At 43.2% G+C, this 25292-nt stretch overlaps 1 protein-coding gene across 2 annotated transcripts; it reads right to left on the reverse strand.

Annotated features, from left to right (window-relative positions):
* Positions 1–684: 684 nt before the first annotated feature.
* Positions 685–25202, reverse strand: dhx37 (DEAH (Asp-Glu-Ala-His) box polypeptide 37). Of its 2 annotated transcripts, none has more exons than XM_077003466.1 (28): positions 24735–25202; positions 24175–24287; positions 23841–24007; positions 23551–23663; positions 23007–23346; positions 22437–22585; positions 21910–22002; positions 21705–21801; positions 21481–21594; positions 21254–21355; positions 20932–21046; positions 19448–19546; positions 19274–19329; positions 19006–19150; positions 18838–18914; positions 18412–18644; positions 18188–18299; positions 17573–17679; positions 17192–17380; positions 7580–7704; positions 7378–7494; positions 6840–7012; positions 6257–6371; positions 5006–5143; positions 4785–4879; positions 4596–4669; positions 4410–4507; positions 685–2360 (listed from the first exon to the last, which is right to left on the reverse strand). In XM_077003466.1, exons 2-28 carry the CDS (start codon positions 24272–24274, stop codon positions 2284–2286), a joined length of 3420 nt encoding a protein of 1139 aa, XP_076859581.1. In that variant the 5' UTR covers positions 24275–24287; positions 24735–25202; the 3' UTR covers positions 685–2283. The 2 variants fall into 2 exon arrangements, with proteins under 2 accessions (XP_076859581.1, XP_076859580.1); XM_077003465.1 differs by having other exon boundaries at positions 24652–25202.
* Positions 25203–25292: the final 90 nt, after the last annotated feature.

Raw genomic sequence — 25292 nt, forward strand, 5'->3', positions numbered from 1 at the left:
CACTCCCACCCCTTAGGGCAAGGTGGGGATCTGGCACGCAAACGACAACCCACTCTTACGTTTAGCTACCAGGTTAATAAGACATTCTTTGGCTTTAATTTGTGTACTTACCCAAACGTGGATTTTACACACACCCAGTAGTGCAGAAGTGTAGGGCATGAAGTATTGCATACTTAAGGCAGTTTAAAGGCAAACAGAAACCAAAGCAGCTCAGCTTGACTGTGTGAAGAATGTGTGTTTCCCAGAGTTAGGAATGCCTACAACTGTCTCATCCTTCACACATCTAACTACTCCTGGTAGTGTTGACCTTTGTAAAGGTTCCTTTTATACTGTGGCAAAAGAACATTCGTTAGAGCCAAGATCAGGGCAAGGTTCATATGCTGTTTACACGCATAATAACCTGTGTAACAGCTCAAAGGCCCTGTGCATTCACTCATGCTCTGATAATGCATCAGCCAACCAAAAATTGTTTTGTTATATGGTAAATAATCATAAGTAGCTGGTAAATACTGTGGAACAGGCATGATGTTTTTGAACCACAGTGAAACAAAAAACAACTATGTTGTGTACCACTTACATAATGCAACTGAAGTTAATACAACCCTGTGCTACAACACAAATGTAAAAGTATTAGAATTTGTAACACTTCTCAATTGCTTTATTTGTTGATGAGAATGTTCACTTGTGAACAACCAAAAACAAAAACACTTCAGAAAGACTATACTGGAAATATAGGCCCCTAAAGGGAAACTCCAACACAATGAAAGTGAATACACCTGTGATCACAGCCACACAAAACAGAAGAGCTGTGATCACCAAAACAAAACATGGAGTACACCTGTCATTCTAATGGGCCTAATTGCGTGAACATGGTTAGAAAGTGCCCTGCGTATAGCAGAACGCTCCCAACTAAAAATCCGTTGAAAATCCTTATAAGGGGTGTGTGTGGTGATACAGGGCTGCACGAATGTAAAGATATTGGGAGAGAAGAAATATATTGGGGGGAGATGTACCAAAATACAGGCTGATAAGATGGCTACCAGGGTCCAGACGCTTGGCAAAAGAGGAATGTTCCAGTCTAATGATCCAAAGCATACTGCCAAAACCATGCAAGAGTTTCCAAAGAATAAAAGTGCAAACTGAGACCTGGCCAAGTGTTGTTGCCCGACATGACTGCAGAACAGCTTTGTGGTATTTTTACAGAGAGGGCACAACATCTCTCCGGAAATGTGTGCAATAGTGGTAACAAAGTTGGACATCAAAAAAGAAGGTGGACGTTAGGAAAAAAGAAAACTTGACTAATCTCTGTAATAAATGTTATACTGACCAGTTACACTGTGGGGCCTGTATCTCATTATTGTAAACCCAAACTGCTGCTTTTTACGCATGACCAACACCCTCTTGCAATTACAATAATTTCAGTAATGCAATTACTATAAGGTAATTCAGAGTTGTATCACTTGACAAAGTTATCTTTCACAGAGGTGTTCTCACTTCAGTTTTATACTGTATAACTCTTTTCAGTCTGGTCTTGGGAGGGGTTGCTGCTAGAACTCACCAGACAAGTTTAAAGCAATTCCATATCTTCATGTTTCACAAGAAGTTCACATGGAGTCCATCATACTGTAGTAGTGATGAAGGGTTAGAAAATCCCTCCTTCCACAGCGAAACTGTCAGGCTATGCAGCTGTGCGTGGAGGGCCGGGGGGGGGTGGCTTGTTGTTGGTTGCAGGCCGAACCGTAAACCTGCTGGTTCTTGCATATATAGCTCAGTGCACAAATACAATGCTGGAAAAAATAAACTACTATACAGAGAAAATAAGGCATATTAAGTAAACATCAGGGTGTTTAATACAATGTTTATTTTTTAGTTTTACAAACAGTTGAAGTTCCAGATAAGATTCCAAGGGAGAGGCCCAACCTGACGTATGCAATTTGGCTCTCACGGTGCCATACCTAGATTAGTCCAGAAGAAAATCTGTCCAAATAGACGATCCGTCCAAGAGTTGGTCATCCTTCCTCTGCTTTTGTCCTTCTCCTGTTGTCCACAGCAAATCGGTGAATAAACAATGTCAGTACAAAGCTGGTGAACACAGCAGTAGCCCCTCGGTCTGTCTTCACCGGAGCTACGGCGGAAGCGGTCTGTCATGGCCTCGGGCTGTGTGGCTACACAGGTGCAAATCTTTCTGTTTGCTGAGACCAGCTCAGCTTCTGCTTCCAAGATGTAGTGTGTCTTGAGCAAAGGTGAGACAGATAGTGGCTGGGGGGTGTGTGTGTGCATCTTTCAGATGGGAGGCCAACTCTTAGTGACTTCTTGGTGAAGAGACTCTGGAATCCACTTGAGGTATGCTGACAGGAGGACTGAGAGGAGAGAGGAACAGATGTGAGTACTTTTCAAGTGTTACATTCAATGCTGTCTGTAGAGTACCGTTAAGAGACGGCTTACATTTCCTCAAAAGCTACACGTTGTTTTAAAAGTCATTATAGTCGCATCATCTGTGTTAATATTGACATATTCCAGATTTTAAACGCCTCCTAAGCAGAGATGTTTATCAGCACAAACAAAGCAATGCAAGCAGATGTGTTTATATAATCTGTCAATAAATGAGTGAACGGGAGACAGCTTTGACTCCGCGGTGTGAGCTCTGGAACTCCTCATACGGTCCATAAATGACATAAAGGAGTCCTGTAATAAATGATTACCCAAAGTTCAACATGTATGGAACCAACCCTTTTCCTTTACTGCATAAAGAAAGTCATGACCGGGTCTTAAAACCCAAATGTATGACTCATGGGAAATGTGATCATTCATTTGTGTAGTTATCTAATGAAAACTGCTGAAACATGTTTCCCAGTATGATTTTATGATCATTTGCACTATGCAAATAGTATTCCATTGTTTTCCTGGAGAAAGCATCTGCTGTGAAATTGAAACCAGTCACAGCACTATTGAGTGCTTTAGGGCTTTAAGGAGCTACAATGGCAATAAGGGTGCTATAGGACAGTAAAGGTGCTACAGGGATCTAAGGGTGCTATATGGCAATAAGGGTGCTACATGGCAGGAATGATGATATACAGCAATTAGAGTGCTATACCACAGTCAGGGTGCTACAGGGCTCTGAGGGTGCTATACGGCTATGATGGTGCCACAGGGCTACAGTAAAATTGGCCACAGTAAAGTTAGCCTTAGTCTATCCAAATGGTTAATTTTCAAAATGGGTTTATCCTCCTGTTTGTTTTGTACTGTACTGTTTTAAGGCATGTCAACAGAAGTACTGTTGAAAAAAAAAATCTCCATGCAAAAAGTGTCTGTGCTTTCAAGATCACGTTGGCCAAATAGAAGCCTTAAAACAGTTAAGACCAGTAGGATATCAACAATGTCGTATCACAGGGAGGAATCATAGGTTTAGACTGATAATGGACTGTGGAGATAATGGAGTTCTTCCTTAGTATCACACTATAAAGGAAGTGTAAATTTGTGTGTAAATATTGCAGAAGTCCTGAAATTAATGTTATATTTTATATCTGCCATTGTACAAAATTGCATTATGTAAGCAAAGGAGATGATGGCGGACTCGAAGGTGATCAAGAACGCTGTTACAAGCCAAAATTGCATGACAATACTGTAAACAGAGTGTCTGAAATACTTCGGTGTATCTTTGAAGTGTTTTCATTTTTGGTGACCCAGAATGCAGTTTCCGTGTGGACAAAAGGCCAAAGTGCATACAGAAGCTGTGAACGTGTGGACGTTACGTGTTCTCAGAGTGATAACAGTGACGTTTCATTAAAATGAAGTAAATTGTTTTTGTTTTTTGCTTTAATTCTGCAGCCATCAAAAATCTTCTTCTAGCGTAACATATGTGAGGAATTCCTTCATGAAGTTCCAGCAGGAATGTTACTGGTAAGCATTCCAAGCCTTCAGAAGTTCTTCTGTCTATTTTTGACTTATGAGCGAATTTGTTTGTTTTTCCCAGAGTTGTCAAGTCAAACTCTGACTGTTGACAGATCAAGTGACTGTAGGTGTTCAGCCATTTTGCAGCATACATCTCCTTGTTCTTTCCTGTGTGTTCACTTCATGTTCAGTTTCAAGTCTCAGGTCGATATCCTGTTGCATATTAAATTTCTGTTCATTTGTTCATCAGACAATCACTGCTTCCTTCTACATTTTTGGCCATTAGTGTTACTTGCAAACTTTTTTCTATGTCTCCATTTTGCTTTTAAGTCAAGTTTAACTGGCATCATCAAATAAAACAAAACCTATGTTTCATGCAAGTGCTGTTCTAAAATGCATTTCAAACAATGTGCGCAGTGCATCTGAGCTACAACAGTTGTAGAAGCATCATTGTGTTTATGGCAACCTGGGCAGCTGCTTCCTAAAAAGTTACAACCTGTAGCTTTAAACGTACTTACATTTTGCATCTTTTGTCCATGCAGCTTGTAAGGCATCCTTGTTGTCTACTTTTTCAGACACCAGCGCTCCTAACAGGGCCTCAGTCCGGGGCTGCAGTCTGCATCACACGAACATGAGATCACACATCAGGTCGACTCTCACGGGCTGTGCACACGCAACATTCTGCACAAGTACTGTGTGCTTACTTGGCCCAAGTCTTCAGCATGGTTGAGGGGCTGGACAGTAAACACGCACTGTGCTGCTGCAACCTGGGACACACCTACAACATGCAGGTGAAGATTAACGGTTCCATCTCAGCTGCTTCTGCTTATCTAACGGCAACCACATCGTGAACTCGTTCGTGTTTGCAACGTGCACGCGCATGTGTGGTTTACCTGGCCCTCCAGCAGGAACTTGGCAAACAGTTTGTATCGCTCAAGACCTTCTGGGTGGTCCATCTCTATGGCAGGAAGCTTCCAGGCAACTCTGACTATGATCACAGATGCATAAGCAGTGTGAAACTCATACTATATAGCATTCAGCTGGAAGAATGAATAATGTGCCTCAGTCATCAGCACCAGTGGGAGGAACACCAGGCTGAGGAGGTGTGTCTTACAGAAAGTGCTCTGCTGCCGACACTTCACTCTGCCGCTGAGTGGGCAGAACCAAGGGGCGGGATTTTGCTCGGGTCCACTGTAGTGACAGTACTGGGGGAGGAGCTTGGGGATCCAATCCGCTTGCACCGCACACACACCTACAAGCCACAGGTAGCATGCAGCAAAGAAGCACGCATCATTCAGAAGCAAACGCTTCATGTATATGACGATTTAAACCTGCCAGATAAAATCATAAACCCATCACAAGTATGATACATCAGGGGTGCATTTTGAAATGCCGCTTTATATTATATTTTTAGATACATTTTTATACACAAATACATATACACTTATATGCACACATCGAAGCACTCAAACGCTCTAAGCGCTACAATACAGTGAGTCCCTGCTTAACGATCGGTCTGGTTAACGACGGACCGGAGTTATGACGGACTTTTTTGTTATTTCGCACAGTGCGCAGAGGAGCAGTGGCAGCACAGTGGTGTGTTGTGTACGATAAGCTGAGGCAACGCAGCCTCCACCGCAGCCCATCTCGGCAACGTGATCGCTCTCTCACGCTGTACGCACGAGAACATTGTTAGTTTTTGTTCTATACTGTATTTACGATCAAAGCGTATCTAAATCCAGGGTCACGCTTAACGACGAAAACTGCTTTACGACGGACTTTTCAGTCTCTAACTCAGGGGTCACCAACGTGGTGCCCGCGGGCACCATGTCGCCCGCGAGGACGTTATGAGTCGCCCGCGGGCTTGTTTTAAAAACAGCTCACTATATTGCCATGCACCAAAGCGCTGCATCGTTTATGTTTTTGCTGCTATTAGCGATTGTCCGCGGTTGCTAGCGGTCTTCCCGCTTAGTAATTGACATGCGCACATGAACCCCCCCCCCCCCCCCCCCCCCCCCCAACAACTTTCTTTCTGGTAGCCCTCCGCAATAATTGGTATCCAAGAAGTAGCTCCCAACTTCAAAAAGGTTGGTGACCCCTGCTCTAACTCCATTGTTAAGCAGGGACTCACTGTAAGTATTTAGAGTACATAATGTGTTGAAGCGTAAGTGTCACAAATGGCAGCCCCTTTCATAACTACCAGTGATTGTGTTGCGCCTGCGGTGTGGAGGGCTCGGCCGAATCTGGACTATTTGGCCCTTGTTGTTTAGCAGCTACTCTCTCTGCCAAGTTTCTTTTTAATCATCCAAACGTTTGAGCGGTTTTAAACAGGAAGCCCTTGTACAACACCCACTCACACACGCACCTCTCATGTACATCTTGGTGGTCTCCAGGACTTCCTGATACACAATGAAGTCGGGCAGTGTTTTGTGCAGTACTGAGGACGGGTGGATGAATACAGGATCGTCCAGCAGAGGCGTCTACACACAGCAGAACAAAGAGGTAACCCAAGAGTGTTGTAGTCGAGCATTTTACCACGTTGGCTGCAGTCACAGTGTCAAAGGAAATGTTTGGGAGAGGAGAAATATATTGGGGGAGAGAACACTTGCAGATGACCCCATAGACAACAGCTACAGAACACGCTTTACTGGCCTAGCTCTTTATCATAACACAAGCCCAACACTAACTGTGAAGAGAATGTGGACAACAGCTACAGAACACGCTTTACTGGACCACTTTGTCAGATCAAAGACCACTCCACTTAAACATAAATCTTTTGTTACAATTCTTAAAGCTGTAATTCTATAAGCCAAGGTTAGGCAAGTCACGTAAGCTCTCCACTAACAGAAGTTAGGCAATGATATTTATGACATTCAGTAATAATGCATGTGGGGGTTACTGACCAACAGACTTCTGAGAGAGAAAAGTGAGCGTGTGTGCACGGTCACCTTGTAGCCGTTCCTCCATTTAGGATCCAGCAGTTCCTCAGCTTGAATTCGTCGGGCCAGATGATCTCCGAGCCCAGCCAGCATGATCTGCCTCAGACACACCACCTGAGACTCAGTGGGGGGTGCCATCTTGCGATCCACACACACCCCAGCCTCAGAACATACAGCATTCACTGCCAGATAGGAGAGAGAGAATGTAGATGCTCACAGCCATAACAAGCAAAGACAGAATGCCTGGGAGAATACATTTAGGAATGTCCGGACAAAATTTACTACTTCAAATGTAATTGTGTGAGACCAGCAGTTCAGTGTAATACAGATTATTTACATTTCTTGTGGAGCAATATATCCCAAAGATCAAGATAGAGGGTAGAGCACCATTCAGAATAATGTTGTGACATACCAGTATAATTAGGTGGAATGTCTTATACTGCTTAATATGAGGCCATGGAAACACAACAAAACATGTCTGACTGATATTGGAACTTTTGATTTGAACAGACATTCGTACATGCGTACATATATGTGTGTTATGTACCTGCATTAGTAAGCTGTCCCCGCAGCCTCCGTATCTCCAGCATGGCTTTGTAGCGGAGACCGTTCTTCTCACAGAACTCCGGCGTGCAGCCAGAGAACTCACAGGCCCCGACGGCACCTGCACATGCAGTGAGGTTTATGTAGTTACACGTGTATGTGTGTGTGTGTATGTGTGTGTGTGTGTGGGCACACATGAGATTTACCCAGCATCACCATGAGGTCTCCCAGCAGAAGGGACTGGCCCTGCCCGGCCCACAGCCGCCTCCTCTGAGCCGCCTGGGCCTTCCTCTCCATCAGCCTGCCGCTGTCCTCCTCACTACTCACTGGCCTGAGAGAGAGAGAGAGAGAGAGAGAGAGAGAGAGAGAGAGAGAGAGAGAGAGAGAGAGAGAGAGAGAGAGAGAGAGAGAGAGAGAGAGAGAGAGAGAGAGAGTCATGAGAGTCTCTGTTAGAGAATGGTCTCACTGGAGTTCTTAGAATTCTTAGTAGTACACAGGTTTGAAAAGGAGATGAACTGAAGAGAATTAGTTAAAAAGGCTCAGAATTACTTAAAGAAAGAAGAAAAGTTAAATCTTTTTAGAACAAATATTCTCAGCAACACAAGAAAACAAGCAAAAGTGCTAAACCGTAAGCACCGGAGCAGAGCAGGAGCAGCTTACAGTTAAGGACAAGGCTAAAGACAATAGGAAAAGAATAACTTAATCTTCATTCTAGCCTTCTATATGGGAATACTGAGGTAAGAATAAACAACAACAACAAAAAAAGTTTTGGTTTTAATCATCTGAATAACAGCTCGTTTGATACGGTACCTACAGTATCTGTAACCCACAGCCCATACAGCTGCAGGAAAATCCTGCCTCCTTGCAATACCCAAAAAGAACTAAAAACCACACAGGCAAGGAAAACAATCATAAAATATAGCCGCAAGCGGCGATGGGGCATACACGAAAAGGCAAAAAAAGCCCAAAGGCCTCAATAAGCAAAAAAAAAAAAAAAAAAGGTCAAATGGTCTTTTAGACCTACAAGTGATAAAGCTACTTCAGTCCAAAAAATGGACAGATATATTAATTAATAATATATCAATTAATAAAAAATTATTCAATTAAGGCACTAAAGCCCCAAAAGATCAAATCAAATTGTGTTGGCAAAATGATTCAGATCATAGAAGTTAATCACATGCTGTGATTAGCTTTGTATGTGTGTGTTTGTGTGTTTTTTCATGTATGCAGTAAGAGCTTCTTGAGGCTTTTTTGTTTGGCTTGAGCCAAGGAATGCAACTAGTGTTGCCACCTGTCCCGGTTTTCACGTGCCTGTCCCGGTTTTCCCGGGCTGTCCAGGATTGTCCCGGTTTTTCTTCTTTTTAATATTCGGTCCCGGCAAAAAAAACTAGGTTAGTTCAAACCACGATACAGACCTACAGTGTTTCTGCACACTTTAAATCTGTTTTTTTCTCGCTGTGTCCATTTTAAACCCCTCCGGTAACATTTTACGTTCACCACCCCCCCGCTCAACAACTTGACAGTGTCCTTGTATTTTGTCAGACCTAGGTGGCAACCCTAAATGCAACAGAAGTAGAATTTTGTTTCTAGGCCCTACAGTGTGGAAGATATTGGCAAAATGGCTAAATCACATGCTGAGATTAGCTTAAAAGCACTGACACACTAACCCAGGGGCCTAGACAGATAAATATACCTTTGGCTGAATTTGTAAGAAGTTGTGAACACAGCAGCAGGAGAGCTCTGGTTAATGCCTCACATGTAAACCCCACTCTTTAACCTTTTTCATTTAGCTGACAAAATCTGTCAAATGTGAATCCCAAACAAACCAAAGAGTGATGGCTTACTATACAATAACACAAAAATATTATCTTTGCCTGTTCATGATGAATCATTACTGGTTTCATTCTGGTCCCTACTCTGACATGTTCTCACTGTTGTGCCCATGATAGGGAGGCCACTAGGAATGTGCATATAACAAAACTTTGATGACAAGTAAAGCATGAAGTTATATTGAGGTTGTGTGTGGAGTGTGAATTACATATCTCTGACTAGAATGAGTGTGTATGTGAAACCTATAGAGGCCTGTGTTTTTGTGAGTGCATATGAAAGAGAGGGGGGAGGCAGAGCCCATGGGTTGTAGTGTTAGAAGGATGGAGGCGTGTGGAGGGAGTGGAGGGGGGGGGGGGGCACTCAGCGTCTGTGAGAATGGCCAGCGTGCGTGGCTTAGCAGTTCTCTATGCCTCCCTGCACTGCTCACTATGAAAAATGAAAATATTCACCGTAGAGCCATTTGTGGATGGATTTGGCTCCAACTTGGCACACATAACCAGAATGGTCATGTGAATGTCAACTTTTATAACAACCAGACATACTATGGCAAAGTTATTGAAATATGAATTTGATATGTTATGATGGTAGCATTGTGATGCATATGAAAAATATAAATTTGTGAAAATCTTAGCATTTTAAAGTCTGCTGAGTATTACAAGATGTGATTTAAGGTGCTGGAGTGAACATGCTAGGACTAGTATGAAAAGTACAAATTATACTATTATGTTAGATAATAGTGAAAAATTGGTACATTTTTGCAAAGCACATGTAATTACAAAGTTGCTAGTAATTCTGCATGGAATAATAGGAGTCCAATTTTGTCTTGATAAGTGAAAATATGTAGGAGAAATTCTGGATTTTCTAGTATAGCGGGACATGAGTATGTCTTAGAAGGTGTGTACATGAACATACAATGTCAGTTTCATGTGTATGTACCTATGATAAGCCTGTCAAATGGCCAAAACCAATTAATTGGCTCACGGCAGCCATATTTTTTGAGTAATGATGTCATCATTGTGTGCCTTGATACCACTTGACACCATGATGCTGCCTATGAAGTTTTGGCTTAATGTGATCAATGGTTGTTAAGATACAATTTGTTCTATGTTATAGCGCCCCCTATTGGACATTCTTAGCCAGGTTTGACCTCTGACCTCAAGGTTATGTCTTCTATGAGCGTATCAAGTTTCACAAAGATTGGTCAAAGCTTTGCTGAGATATAGCTGCTTAAGTAAATTAGGCCCCACCTCAGGGCTATTGATTGACATGTGACAGCCAGGCTGTATGGAAATGTCACAATTTTGTTGATAATTCCTGATAAAGAGAGTCTTGTGAATAGTTTGACACCAAGATTGTGGTGATCAGATGAAAGACCAAGGACAAGTAGGCAAAAGTAGGTTTAGCATATTATGCAAATTAGCAAAACATCTACGTGGGCAGAGCTTAATGGTTGTATATGAATAGTCCCATTGAATTTGGCCAAGGAATGCATAGAAAGTGGAATTTTGTTGCTATAACTTACGTATTGGGAGATATAGGTTAAAACGTAAAATTGTGCTCTGTAGTGTCATCCGAATGGCCAAAGTGGGTCCCTGTACTTGAGTGTGGTCATTGGACCATACTTTACCAATTTTGTAGTTTGTAGCCAAGTTTGTAGACATTACGGTGTAGGCTGCACGAGGCATTTTATGTCAGAAAATGGGAAAAGGAATAATAAGATGAAGAAGAAAGAAAAATCCTAACAATTACAATAGATTTCCCACACTACGTGTGTGAACCCTAATAAATACAAGAAAAGCCTGAGACACAGTCAACATATTGTGGTAAAGCAAGAAATTAAAAAAGCACAAAAAGGGGCATTTTGTAGGACACCAGCAGCTTCTCCTGAAGGTTGTTCTTAAAGAGAATTCTCTGCTATGCCTTCTTCACTGCAGCCGTGGTGTTGGTGGCCCAAGAGAGATCTTCAGAGATGTGTGTCCCCAGGAATTTGAAGGAAGGGACTCTTCCACACATTGCCCATTTATGAAGAGTGGTGTGGGGTCTGTGCCTTTCCTCTGGAAGTCAATGACCAGTTCACTGAGACACTTACACTGAGAATGAAGTTGGGGACACCTCCTGTTACAAGGTAGTGAGGCCAGACTCTGCTCTGTTCAGGAGGGCTTTGAAATGGTGTTAATTTTGTGCCAAAATCTTGTTTTAATTGGATTTAACAAGGAATATTATACTTTGCGAGGTAAATACATTTGCTATAGAAAAATTTCATTGACTTTCATTCACAACTCAAAAACAGTGAAATATCAACAGTGAAAAAATATCCATTCAGTACGTATGTACTTGAAACCTTGAACTTGAACCCTCAACATTGATCTCTACATTCCAAACACATTTCACTCTCAACTCTACAAATCTCTCTCAAGGTTCACTTCAACTCAATGTAAAAGGCTGAAATGTTTGTGCCAAAGCTCCAGCCAATCAGATAACATGGCTATAACTACATTGTATGTAGTTGTGACTGTTACGATGACCCATCATTGGTGGAAGGATAAATAAATCTCTTCCTTGTGCTTCAATTTAATGTGACCATATTCTTGTTTCATTTTGACTCTCATCATCTCACTAGCTAAGTAGCTATACACATAACAGGTTAGCCAGCTAGCTTACATTACTCCTAATTTAACAAGCTATCTACAAATCAAGGCACCACGACCTAGATATCCTAACTGCTAATAATTCTGACTACCTCCACAAACACACACAGACATTATGTTGTGCTCGAGGGAAATGTTGGCTAATTACTGTATTAGTGTAATTGGATTTGTCTTTTCAGCACTCATTAAAACACTGATCTCTCTGCACTGGGAGTTAAAAGGCATATCAAGTTTGTGATTGTAAATTTTTCTGTGTACTCCTTTTTGATGTTAGGAGCACCAGCGCTCCTCTTACCGCAAAACCCCCATAGTGGGTAGTTACTAATACACTTATTACTTAAATGTTTCTGAGTAACATTTAAGTTTTTATGAGTTTACAGTGTGTTTAGGAAGCCTCTCTGTGTCTAATAAACATTTTAAATGCAGAAATCGGCTTGACTTCAGTATAGCCACAAATTCAGCTACAATGTCAGCATGCAAATAAACTGACAATTGTTTTCAGCCCTTTGTTCAGGGATGAGCCTACTGTACGTGTCGATGCCAACTCCTACCTGAGGCTCAACATCTTCATTGGAGGGACTGTGACTGCTCGGCCAAGGATTAGAATTTTAAATATGGATTTCCACTAGCTGGGCCACCCAATGAAGAATGGGTCTTGGTCCTCCCAAGGATTCTTCCTAATCCCTGCTTAGGGAGTTTTCTCTAGCCACTTTTGCCCCTGGCTTCTATTTAAGGATCTGGACCCATGCTATTGTAAAGCTGCTTTGTGAGAACATGTGTTGTTAAAAGCGCTATATAAATAAAGTTGACTTTGACTGCTTCAGAGTACCATTAATCCTGAAAATTGGAAATATTTGGTTACAGCATCTATTTGGGTGATTGAGTTTCTTTCTGCCTTTTTAAATGATCAAAAAAGAGCTTGGTTTGTTATTATTAAGTGCTGTTAATTCAATTCTCTGGTAACCATATGGATAGTTTTTTAAAGTCTTTGTAATGTTTCTCCTGATCTTCCTCATTGTCATTTTTGTACAAGTTTCAGAATGATGCAGTTCGTATTTTAGAGTGTATGTCTTAGCAAAGTGATCTTCCTGTTATATTTATGATTAAGGATTCGCTTGGTAAAATAACCAAGATGTATGTTAGGCATGTACCCATCATGCATTGGAAAAATGACAGGAATTATGAATAAGCCTTATAAAACAACTATAGCATTATGTCTATATATCATGTCTATGCAAGGTATGAGGAACTCAGTTTACTTCTGTCCTTGTACTCCTCAAGACCAGTGTTTTGAGTCTTATAAGAAGTATGACCTCCTTAAATTACAAATGACATCAATATTATTATTATTTCATGCAGGTTCTCCATGTGCCAAAAAAACATTTCCTACACTACCAGGCATGATGTAGAATGACATTAAATCTCAAACTGTCATGCTAGTTACACCAAAAATGACAGAATGTCCTACTAATAGGACAGCACTGTTGCCAAAGTTTTCACGTTTTTTGTTTCAAGTGTTTTGTACATACATGTTTTAAATGGAAAATACATCAGGGTTTTACTGCGCACGCCCGAAGGTATTTACATGTACATTCAATGCTGACGAGTGAATTCTGGTTCATTAGCATGCAGAGCACTGTTGTCTTCCCTAAGAGTAAAGTGTAGCAGAATTTTTTTTTTTTTTACTTGTCCCAAATACACCCAGAACTAATGATTGGCTCATTTGGGGAAGGGACTCGTTATCGCTGGTTTTCTTTCACAGAGAATTCCATTTGAATCATGGCTGAATTACACAATTCCAAACATCACTGTTCTAGGATCAGGTTTGTAAACTGTTAGCCACTAGGTTTCAGGAAGACAGGGAGACCTGTTCTCTGGTTTCACACTTAACCAAACAAAACTCGCAGAGCAAGCAGTTCTGGGTGTGGGAAAAAACCCCCAGTGTGAAAACGTCCCGAGAGACTCCCTGACGATAAGGGGGGGAAGTAGAGAGTAATAGTAGTGTATCCCAGAGAGCAGGGGAGAGTCAGGAAAACACCCCACAGATCAGCATAGAACAAGCAACTGGAGCCCAGTGTCCCAGCAGAGATAAAGCCTGTCTCTGCAGGGGGTTGAGTTGAGGACATCAGGATATTCATGAGGATATTCTGGTGTATGTAAACAGGTTTGTACAAATATTTGTAATTTATTTCAATTTATTTGCAAAGCTGTAAGCTAGCTAAGACTACTTTGTTTGCAGCCAACACTATTACATGGCAGGGTTATACATTTGTGCGGGTAAAACTTGCAATCTCTCTTCCAATGTCACCATTAAATTTCAAATAAAATATAAATTCTTCTGGTCAAGGTGATCTTTAATGTTTCTCCTTTCCAAATGTAATTTGTAAAGTCATCACACTGTCTAAACTGTGTTTGTCTTGGCTAGCCAAAGCTCTTTTCTTTAACTTTTAGTGGGCTATAAAAATAGCTTTGAAATGATGCTGAATATATTTGAACTGTCAACAGCTCAGAATATCAGTTCTGTCAGTCACACAGAATATTAACATGCTACTCTACTGTCCCTTAGTAATTGTTAATCAATGACAGTGTGACTAACATGCATACAGTCTGTGCAAGCATGGAACTCACCTCTTCTGATAAGCTTTAAGCATCTTTTTTGGCTTTAAGATGGCCTTATTGGTACAGAGGAAGCTTTAATTAATTAGCATTTCTCATTTTTCACTATTTACAATTATTTGTGTGAAGATTAAGGTTTACTCACCAGATCGATCTATTGATGGCCATTTACTCACTGAATGCTTACTATCTCTGCACCATCTCTGTATAGTATGGGATAACCAGTGACTCCCACCAACTGTGATATCAAGTGCGTACCCTCTATAGAACTCAAGCACCTTCTGGTGTCCAACTAACCATCTAGTTAGCCCTCCCAGCAACTCAAAGATCTCAGCTGGGCCAGTTAAGAATCTCACTACCGGAACTTAAGGGAGACGTCCAAGCGTGTCTACACCTCAGAGACAGCACTATGACCGACACCTGAGGGATGAGCTACAGAGCTTGAACGCCAGCCAGAAGATGCCCTACCCAGTCTGGGCCCCACCGTGCCCAGTATAAGGCCAACTCGCTCAGTCAGAGCGACGCCTCACCTGCCCCGAGACACGCCCCACTGAATCTGAGCCCTGCCCGGCTCAGTCAGTCACACCACGTCAACTCTGAGCTGGGTGGAAAACACATCACACCTGTCCCTGAGTAGAATTAGGAAAGCTTTAGTTTCCCTGCCTGAAACAACGCTGCTCTTCAGTTTCTTGCATGCTACATTGGCACCGATGACTTAGTGTAGCATAGTCTGCCACAGAAGCCTTCCCTCTCCATAAACCCTTCTTCTCCACCATCCTGCATCCACCATGCTACCAGCGCCCCACGCGACCACAGCCCAGGACCCCCACCACCAACACACTGCCCCAGCAGACAGCTACATCGACACACCTACACCTGTGCAGTTAAAACTCCAGCCTCCACCAGGTCTGCCGAGCAGAGTTAGATCAATCTGGTGCTCATATGCAACGGACTGCTGAATTTAGTCCCAAGTTCACAATTCAATAACAAAAAAACAACAGATTGATGAATAAAAAGCTAGACATTGTGTACATAATTATCCCTTTGTTAAACACCCTTATATTTGTCATGCAGCACAACCCTACTAACTCCAAATCTCAGAATTCCCAGCATCAGCTAAACATATCCGCCTCCCCTGATTATTGAGTACACCTGACTCGCATTTCGTCCTCTCCATTTATACCTGAACAGTTCCTGTGTACATGTGAATTACTGCCTTCTCTAGAAGTTGCATGCTGAGCATACATTTCGTGTTCTCATTGGCTCGCCCTGGTCTGTATCTTGTTTCATCTCTTCAGGATTTGCCATACTGCACCTTTGCCTGGCTCCTTTTTTCTATGGTGCGTTTTCTGATCTGGACCATTTTTGACTGTGGTTTTTAGATAACGATTTTGTACTTTTGCTTTTCTGCTGGTATCGATCCTTTTTCTGTCTGATTACATCTTTGCTATTAAACCCCTTTCGATCTCTCAGTCTGCACTGCATCCTGCACGAGCCATTACAATATTAAAAGACAGATTCAGGTGGAATCAATACTTTGTATAAATCAGAACAATCAAAAGTCATAATCCCACTAAAATGATGAAAATCATACATTTGTCTATACATTTAGAAAGACGTTAAAACAAACACTCCAAAATAAATATTTGTATGTAAAATCTACATGTCGCCCACTGAATTCCCTCATTATCACGAAGGTGTTTTGCTCCCCAATATAATTTTGACACACAGCTCATCAGACACACAGAGGACATCCTGCAGATGGGTTAGTCTGGATCTGTACATCACCAGCGGTCAGTGTAGAGGACACTGTGTGTATGACCTTTTGCTCACCTCTTGGCAATCGCACAACAGATTATATGATAAGAGATTTAGATCATTTCATTCTCAGTACATTCACAGTAAAGCCCCTAACCCCTAACACACATGGTGTTCATTAAGACTAGCACTTCTGCTCACACACATACACACATTTGCAGCACACACACATACACAAAGCCAGCCCCATGAGATGAATATTAGAAAATGATTATAAAAGTTATCAAATCAAAAACCTAAATAATGCAGGTTTACACCTTAAGTACTGTGAAGCATTCAGAATCTACAAATGGTCAGTCAATGAAAGCAGCACAATAGACTTTACACAATCTGAGATGATACACCTAAACTTTAGACATCTAATACCAACAAGGTTCCATTAGGAGAAAAGTAGGAATGTAGCACTTCAGCTGGATATATATTTACCGGCTACACGAGTAGCCCACCCAAACAATCAGTATTTAACTAGTTATTATTTAACTACCTTACTTAATATTTCTTCTCTTTATAACATTCTTTTAATTAGCTTCATTTTGTCTTGCTAATTACAGGTGTTTGTGTTAATTATTATTGATGAATGATAGAGTTCAAAATTTCTTAATATTGCAATGGTACATTCATATCGTTTTAATATTATTTTGGCAATACTGAAAACAAAAATGGTTTTGCCAGTAAAGCTTACTGTACCGAACCTGAACTGAGAGAGGAAGAAATGAAGGGGAGAAAGGGAGGAAAGAAAAAGAGAGAGAGCAAGAGAGTGGGAGGGAATAGAGACAAACAGACAGAGAGAGAGAGAGAGAGATTGAGAGAGAAAGATGTAAGAAAAATAAATAGAGAATGTGTATGAGTGACAAAGACAAACACAATGTGAAACAACCTTATCTTGAACACACATTGCTGTCTTACCTGTCCAGTTCCTCAAAGATCTCTCTGACCGTCATGGCGGCCACTATAGTGATGACGTATGGCATGCAGTCCTGCTGGCGGCCCAAAGCCAGCATCTTAGCATAGCGCGGTGCGACAGGAAACGCCGCCATAGCGCGACCCAGGGGGGTTATGGGGCAGGAGAGGCGCGCCCTCTCCATATCCACCATCCTGTGGGAGAAAGAGAAAGAGAGAGAGAGAGAGAGAGAGAGAGAGAGAGAGAGAGAGAAGAGAGAGAGAGGGAAAGGGTATTAAAGGGAATTAAAAGGGCATTTAAGCATTTAAACAGACAGAACACCAGTGGGGGACGGGGAACAGAGTGAGGGCAGCAGGGAAAAGTGAAGAAAGAGAAAGATGCCCTACCGTCCCTGGCGAGGTGGTTCCTCCAGGGCGCCCAACGACAGAAGCAGCTGCTCCGCAGACAGCAGAGCTTCAGCCGAGGGAGGAGTAGGGAACGGGAAATTTACGACCTGAAAATACACCCACAGACACACCCAGACAGACACACCCACAGACAGACACACCCAGACAGACACGCCCAGACAGACACACCCACAAACACACCCAGACAGACACACCCACAGACACACCCAGACAGACACACCCACAGACACACCCACAGACACACCCAGACAGACACACCCAGACAGACACACCCAGACAGACACACCCACAAACACACCCACAAACACACCCACAAACACACCCAGACAGACACACCCAGACACACCCACAGACACACCCACAGACACACCCACAGACACACCCACAGACACACCCACAGACACACCCACAGACACACCCAGACAGACACACCCAGACAGACACACCCAGACAGACACACCCAGACAGACACACCCACAGACACACCCAGACAGACACACCCACACTGTGTAAGCTGCTGTGGGAAAGTGTGGGGTGAGTGTTGGGTGAAGTGTAAGGAGTGTGTGAGCAGAGAGCCTCTTCCTCTGATCTTACCTTCTCAATATTGAGATCTTTCATTTGCAGAACGAGATCGTCGACAGGCCGACGAGTGATCTCGGCCTCGGAGAACGGGCTGAAATCACTGAACACTGCCGAGGAGTAAAGTCTGCACCCATACGTGTACACACACACGCACGCAAAATCAGATCACCGATTTAACTAATCCATCAACATATCCATTTTACATCAAGAACACAGAGCACCAAAGAACATCTAACCTATAGCAGTGGCCTGGTTCTGTTCTTCCCGCCCTCCCAGCTCTCTGATTGGCTGAGGCCTGAGAGGTCCAGGTGACCTTAAAGGAAGATACTCCCGTCACTTTGTCATAGAATCTCTTCTTCACCTGGCCACAGTCCACCACGTATTTAATGCCCGGAATAGTGAGAGACGTCTCTGCCACATTAGTGGCCACCACACACAAACGGGCTCCTGGAGGAGGAGGACGGAAGACCTACACACACACACACACACACACACACACACACACACACACACACACACACGAGAGGGATTCAACAGATGATAATGAAACACCAGATCTGCATGATGTAAAAGTAATGTGACAAATGAATCCAATAATTATAAACCCAATAAAATAAACCCAAGTTTTTATTAAATGAGTGCGTTCCAGAGAAAGGAAGCACCTTGGCCTGCTGCTCAGGTGACAGGAGTGAGTAGAGAGGCAGCACATACAGAGGGTTCGAAGGATCGGCTTTCTCCTCTGAAAGGCAAAAACACACGCGTGTTCACGTTAGTCTTCTCAATACGGGGTCTGTAAATGCATGACAGAGACCAGTTAATGGACACCTGACCCATCTCCTCTGGGTGATCGCCTAACTCCAGGTCCAGGTCGGAGCCTTCATCGTCATCATCGTCGTCAATACCAGCCTGTCGATCCTCATCGCCTTCATCCACGGGTAGGGTGGAGTAGTTGTCCAGATCTATGCGAGGAAGACACTGAGAGAGAGAGAGAGAGAGAGAGAGAGAGAGAGAGAGAAAGAGAAAGAGAGGGATATGACTGAGGGCAAGTGAAATGGAGTGTGTAATCTCCTGAGAAAGAGTGATACGAGAGTTCTGTACCACAGTTTTCTTTCGTTTCGCTTTCCTTGACATCTTCAGCTCCTCTGATGGTATCTCTAAACACATACAAATGTTTCACACACCTTTCTTAGAAAACACACACATTTAGTGTGTGTGTGTGTGTGTGTGTGTGTGTGTGGTTCATTGTGGGAGTGAGAGTGCGTGTGTACCTACCGGTGTGCTGCGCGCTGGGTCTGTAAGGGAACGCCTTCCTTAGTCTCCTGCATGTGGAGTGAACTTCGGCCTGGCCCGTCAGAAACACCAGGATGCCACCTACAGGACCACACAAGTCCAGCTGGTTAGCGGCCCGATGCTCGCGTGTGTGTGTCCGGCCTCCCACCCATTTTACGGCATGTGTTCTAAATGATGGGTATGCATGTTTGTGTTTGCATGTTTGAGCATGTTCTTATGTGTTTGCACGAGTGTGTGTACCTGCCCATTTGTTTTCATGTTTGCGCGTGTGCCCTTGCACACATGTCTGGGTGCATGCATTTGCAGGTGTGCGCATGTTTACATGCATATGCATGTGTGTGCACACCTCCACGTGGGTGTGCATGTGTGTGAGTATTTGTATTCATGTTTGCGCATTTGCATACCTGAGCTTTTACATGCTTGTGTGCCTGCAAGTCTATGTACACATGTACGTATTTGCATGCCTCTGTACATGCATGCGTACACATGTATGTGTTTGCTTGCCTGTGTGCGTGCATGCCTGTGTATGTGCATATGTACACATGTTCGTAATTGCATGCCTGTGTATGTGCATATGTACACATGTTCGTAATTGCATGCCTGTGTATGTGCATATGTACACATGTTCGTAATTGCATGCCTGTGTATGTGCATATGTACACATGTTCGTAATTGCATGCCTGTGTATGTGCATATGTACACATGTTCGTAATTGCATGCCTGTGTGTTTTTGCATGCGTACACATCAGTGGCGATTGCTCTAAGACTGCAAGGGAAGCTCAGCTTCCCCTAAAATGTCAAAAAATAAGTGATCAGATATATACTGTTGTGTGTACATTGACTAAATATGCGCTACAACGCGCTAAACTTTTGTTCAGAATCAGTTTCTTATTGCTGGTAACGACGCGGCTTTCCTCTCACTCAGTCCCGCAGCTTCACGGTGCTTTAAACGGTGTGGACGCTGAGCGTCTACAGAGTTCAATAGCAAAGCGAAGAGTGCAGCGAAACGAGACGAGCCATTGGATGAATGCTGGGCTTTGTCCCGCCCATCGGACGCTCAGCGTCTCTGGGGGTCTATAGGGCAGTGGGCTGGCCTCGGCTGGCCCGGACGCTCAGCTTCTGCATGATGATTGGATGATCTGTCTGAGGCTGAATCCCTTTTTGATTGACAGCGAAATGAGCGAATCAGCGATCTTTTAGTGTAAACCTCCGCGGGAGCATTTAATTTAAATTTTTTTCTTTCTGTTCTGAGTTGAACTGGAGATTTTCCTAATCCTCTTAGCGGCATTTTCTTCGTTAAAAACGACTAGCAACAAATCGAGCTTCTATTTCTGGTGGTTTTTGTTGTAGCTGCTTGTGTTTGGAGACTGACTTCTATCACTCAAGCCGAAATTGAGCTTCCCCTCTTTGAAAGACCAGCATCCGCCACTGGTACACATGTACATGTTTGATTGAGTGTTCCTGACCTGGTGGCAACATGCGGTGAATCTTGCAGGTTTTGCGAAAGGCCTCTCCTGTGTAATCCTCCATTGGTGTCTGTTTGTTAAAGTGCACTGTGACTGGGAACTGACGAGCCTCCACCTACACACACACACACACACACACACACACACACACACACACACACACACACACACACACACACACACACACACACACACAGATACACAGATACAGACACACACACACAAAAGTACCCTTTAAAGAACCACTGAAGCCACAGAAAAAGTTCTGTGAATGGCTCAGACAAAAGGGTGGGCAGAAGGATGGAGTGGGAGGGGCTAAGACCTTGATAACTGGAGGTGGGATGCGGAAGAGTCTCTTATTCTCAGTGAAGTCCTCCACTCGCAGTGTGGCCGACATGATCAGCAACTTCATAGGCAAACCTTTCTACAGTTTAACACACACACAAATACACATGCCCCTCTGTCACGAAAGGTTCATACAAAAAAAATCAAGGTGTGTTTGTGTGTGTCAGTTAGAGAGAAAGAGAGAGAGAGAGAGAGGGGGGTTACCTTGTTGCGCAGTGGAACGATGCGTGAGAGCAGGCCGATGAGAATGTCGGTGTAGACACTGCGCTCGTGAGCCTCGTCGATGATGATCACACGGTACTTCTGCAACAGAAAGTCCTACACATACACACACACACACACACACACACACACACACACACACACAGAGTTAAGCCATGTAGAGAGGGGTGTGTGTGAGAGTGTGCATGTGTGTGTTTAAACGTTACCTTTTGAATTTCTTTCAGCAGAACGCCATCTGTCATGAACTTAATTTTGGTGTCTTTGGTGACATTGCCCTCGTATCTTATCTGATAAGACACCACCCTGATAACAAACAAACAGTATATACATAGTGATATATATATACCAGTTCACCTGGTGCAAGTTATCCATGTGAATGCCTAGAATGTTTTAAGGGATTAGTGCACACACCCTGTAGACAGGTTCATCTCCTTAGCGACACGCTGAGACATGCTAACAGCGGCCACTCTCCTGGGTTCAGTCACACCAATGATGCCCCCAGCACTGGGAGCCCAGAGAGAGAGAGAGAGAGAGAGAGAGAGAGAGAGAGAGAGAGAGAGAGAGAGAGAGAGAGAGAGAAGGGTGGGGCTTAAGAGAAATTTCCGTTTCACATACAGTACTGACATACTATACAAGCACTTGTACAGCATTTACCTCATGATTATATTTGTGTCTGTTGAGTGTACTTTGCGTGTACACAATGTGTGTGTTGTCCTCTAGAATGGGATTGTGCACCTGTTGGATGTATTGCCCTCTGGACTAGGAGTGTGTACCCATTGGATGTACTGTGCTCTAAACAGGGGGGGTGTTCTCACTGGGTGCACTGCGCTCTAGACAGGGGGTGTGTTCTCACTGGGTGCACTGCGCTCTAGACAGGGGGTGTGTTCTCACTGGGTGCACTGTGCTCTAGACAGGGGGTGTGTTGTCATTGTGTGTACCTGGCATATCCACCCTCGTACAGGAACTGTGGCATCTGCGTGGTTTTGCCACTGCCAGTCTCCCCACACAACACCACACATTCATTCTCCCTCACTGCCTCCATAATCACCTGCTCCTCACCCAGAACAGGCAGCTTCAGCCGTGCTTCCTACAGACCACACACACGCACGCACGCACATTTCATGCACACATACACACACCCCCACAAGAGCACACACGCGCACACACACACACGCACACACACACACGCGCACGCACACACACACACACACACATTTCATGCACACATACACACACCCCCACAAGAGCACACACACGCACACACACACACACACACACACACGCACGCACACACACACACACACACACACACACACCCCCACAAGAGCACACACGCACACACACACACACGCACGCACACACATTTCATGCACACATACACACACCCCCACAAGAGCACACACACACACACACACACACACACACAGTGTAAGAGATGTACACTTATACACAAAGATCTGAATAAATGTAAATAACCTATAAATACACCAAGAACACCTTCTCCTCACCTGGATCTCTGGTGTCCGGTACACCGGAATGAACACTGCAGGCTGGCACGCCTCCTTCCTACACACACTCCTTTCTGCTTCTTTTTCACCTCCCTCTTTCACCTCCGCTGCTTTCAGTTTCTCCTCCTGCTCCTCCTTTTCTATAGATGCCACTTCTTGCAAGACCTCGTCATCTGCCCCCGAGTCATCTGCGCCGCTCGACCCCTCATCAGAAGAGTCCACTTTGTCACTTTCCCTCTCCTCTTCATCCTCCCTCTCTCTCCTCCTCTTCCTCTTAGCTCCGCTCAGGCTGCTGATTTTCAGTGGGGCTGGCCCTTCATCCTTGCCTTCACCGACAGATCTGCGCGCACACACACACACACACACACACACACACACACACACACACGCAATGCAGTAAACCGAATCAGCTTTGAAGTTCATGGAGAACATCACAACGTTAAGCGATTCGAGTAGTTAAGCGATTCGAGCAGTTAAGCGATTCGAGCAGTTAAGCGATTCGAGCAGTTAAGCGATTCGAGCAGTTAAGTGTTTCTTCACTTACTCTTTAGCTCGGTAGAGCTTCTCTCCAGTTCCCAGTTTGGAGGTTGTGTACAGCAACTTTAGTTCAGATTCCGGCAGTTGAACATCTGCCAGTTTATTTAGGATATCAGCTCGCTGGATACAAACACAGGGACAGTTGAGTACATAGCATAGTACAAATAAACATAGAAATTAATGTATTAATATCTTTGTGTACAAAGGTCTCTGCAGAGGGCAGAGTGTAAACACTAGTAGTCTGGCAGTGTGTTCAATTCTGACTGCCTCCTTCATGAACCCAAACACACAACCTACGTGGGATTTTTTCTCTTTCTGCTCCAGAACTTTCTGCAGATTCTTTCTCTGTTTCTTGGTCAGGGGTTTTTTCTTAGGGACAGAATGCTCCACCTTCTGCTTCTTAGCTTTGCTGGCGGGCAGCACCAAAACATTACTGTCGTCCACCCCCTTCAGGACGGCAGAGTCTGAAAACCACAGGAGACGTTTACAGGAATCAAGACAATATCGCAGTAAAATATTTTCAGACCCTAAAACAACCGTGTAGTGCAGGTACATGCAGTTCCTTAGTACGACACCATTAACCTGTCAAAGAAAATGAGCGAGAAATGAGCGCTTGTTTAGATTTTATTACCGCTTAGTTCCACCTTCACGTCGCTTTGCTGGTTTTCGGTCGGCGTTGGCGCATTTTGCTGCCTGCCTTTCCAGTTGAATTTCTTTCTCAGTCTTCCCATCGCTCACAATGAGCTAAACCAAATATAAGATTAATTAGGTTATGATCATAAGTAACGTTAGCTATCTAGCTATGTCACCTAGTGGTGAAAATACAGTAGCAATCACTTTGTATCTATAGCAAATGGTTTCTGTTTTGTTTTTGAACAATTATTTAGCTTTAATTAAATTCCTCGTCAGGAATAACTATTAACAGAGCTGTCGCCGCCTGTCAGTTTACTTTCTCAGATTGCAACCAAACTTTTATCTACAGTTTAGTTTGTTAGCTAGCATAGTTAGTTAGCTAGCAAGTCTACAAGTCACATATCTTATATTGATACAAGCTCTTTTTTTACAAATTTAATATGCTAGAATAAATGAACAATGACATTTTACTTACGTTTAAAATAATATGATGCTTATAAAATGATCTTCCCGAGCTAGCTAGTTAACTAGAGTATTCACATTTCCATCAAAACTCACGTGCAGTCCACAGCACGTTGTCCTCCTGTCTAATATCACCGCCTTCCACAAATGCGTTTATAAAAGGTTCCTACACCAGTTGACACTCTGCAGCTAGCTGAAGAACGTATAGCCTCTGTAAACATATGTTATTACATGGTAATGTATTCCGGAGTACTAAAGTAGATAATAAATAATATAGCTAATGATGTAATAATGCACTAAACGAATAAAATTATTTACAAATACTTTAATAATCATTTAATAATCAAATCAATATTTTTTTTCTCTACTACTCCTCACAGATGTAGTCGGATTAGACTTATTAGGACTTACATCATTATAAAATACTTAAAATTATTGTGTTTTTACAAACATGAAACGGTAACCAATCAGTGTCTGATGGAGTTACTCTGAAAGATTTGAGTTCTTAAAAATCGAGGAAAATGGTTTTGTTGCTAATTAATATTGATCATTAGTCACATAAAACCAGAAGGAACAGGTTTTGGAAAACATTTAGTTCTTACAGTCTGCCTCACACACACACAACACACACACACAACACACACACACACACAC

This window comes from Brachyhypopomus gauderio, chromosome 4, assembly GCF_052324685.1.
Source record: "Brachyhypopomus gauderio isolate BG-103 chromosome 4, BGAUD_0.2, whole genome shotgun sequence".
NCBI lineage: Eukaryota > Metazoa > Chordata > Actinopteri > Gymnotiformes > Hypopomidae > Brachyhypopomus > Brachyhypopomus gauderio.

Coding starts and splice junctions, on each gene's coding strand:
- dhx37 (XM_077003466.1), bottom strand. CDS start 24,274: ATGGGAAGACTGAGAAAGAAATTCAACTGGAAAGGCAGGCAGCAAAAT. Junction 17,680..18,187: donor AAGATCTCAATATTGAGAAG/GTAAGATCAGAG, acceptor GTGTATTTTCAG/GTCGTAAATTTCCCGTTCCC. Junction 4,670..4,784: donor AGTTCCTGCTGGAGGGCCAG/GTAAACCACACA, acceptor TGCATGTTGTAG/GTGTGTCCCAGGTTGCAGCA.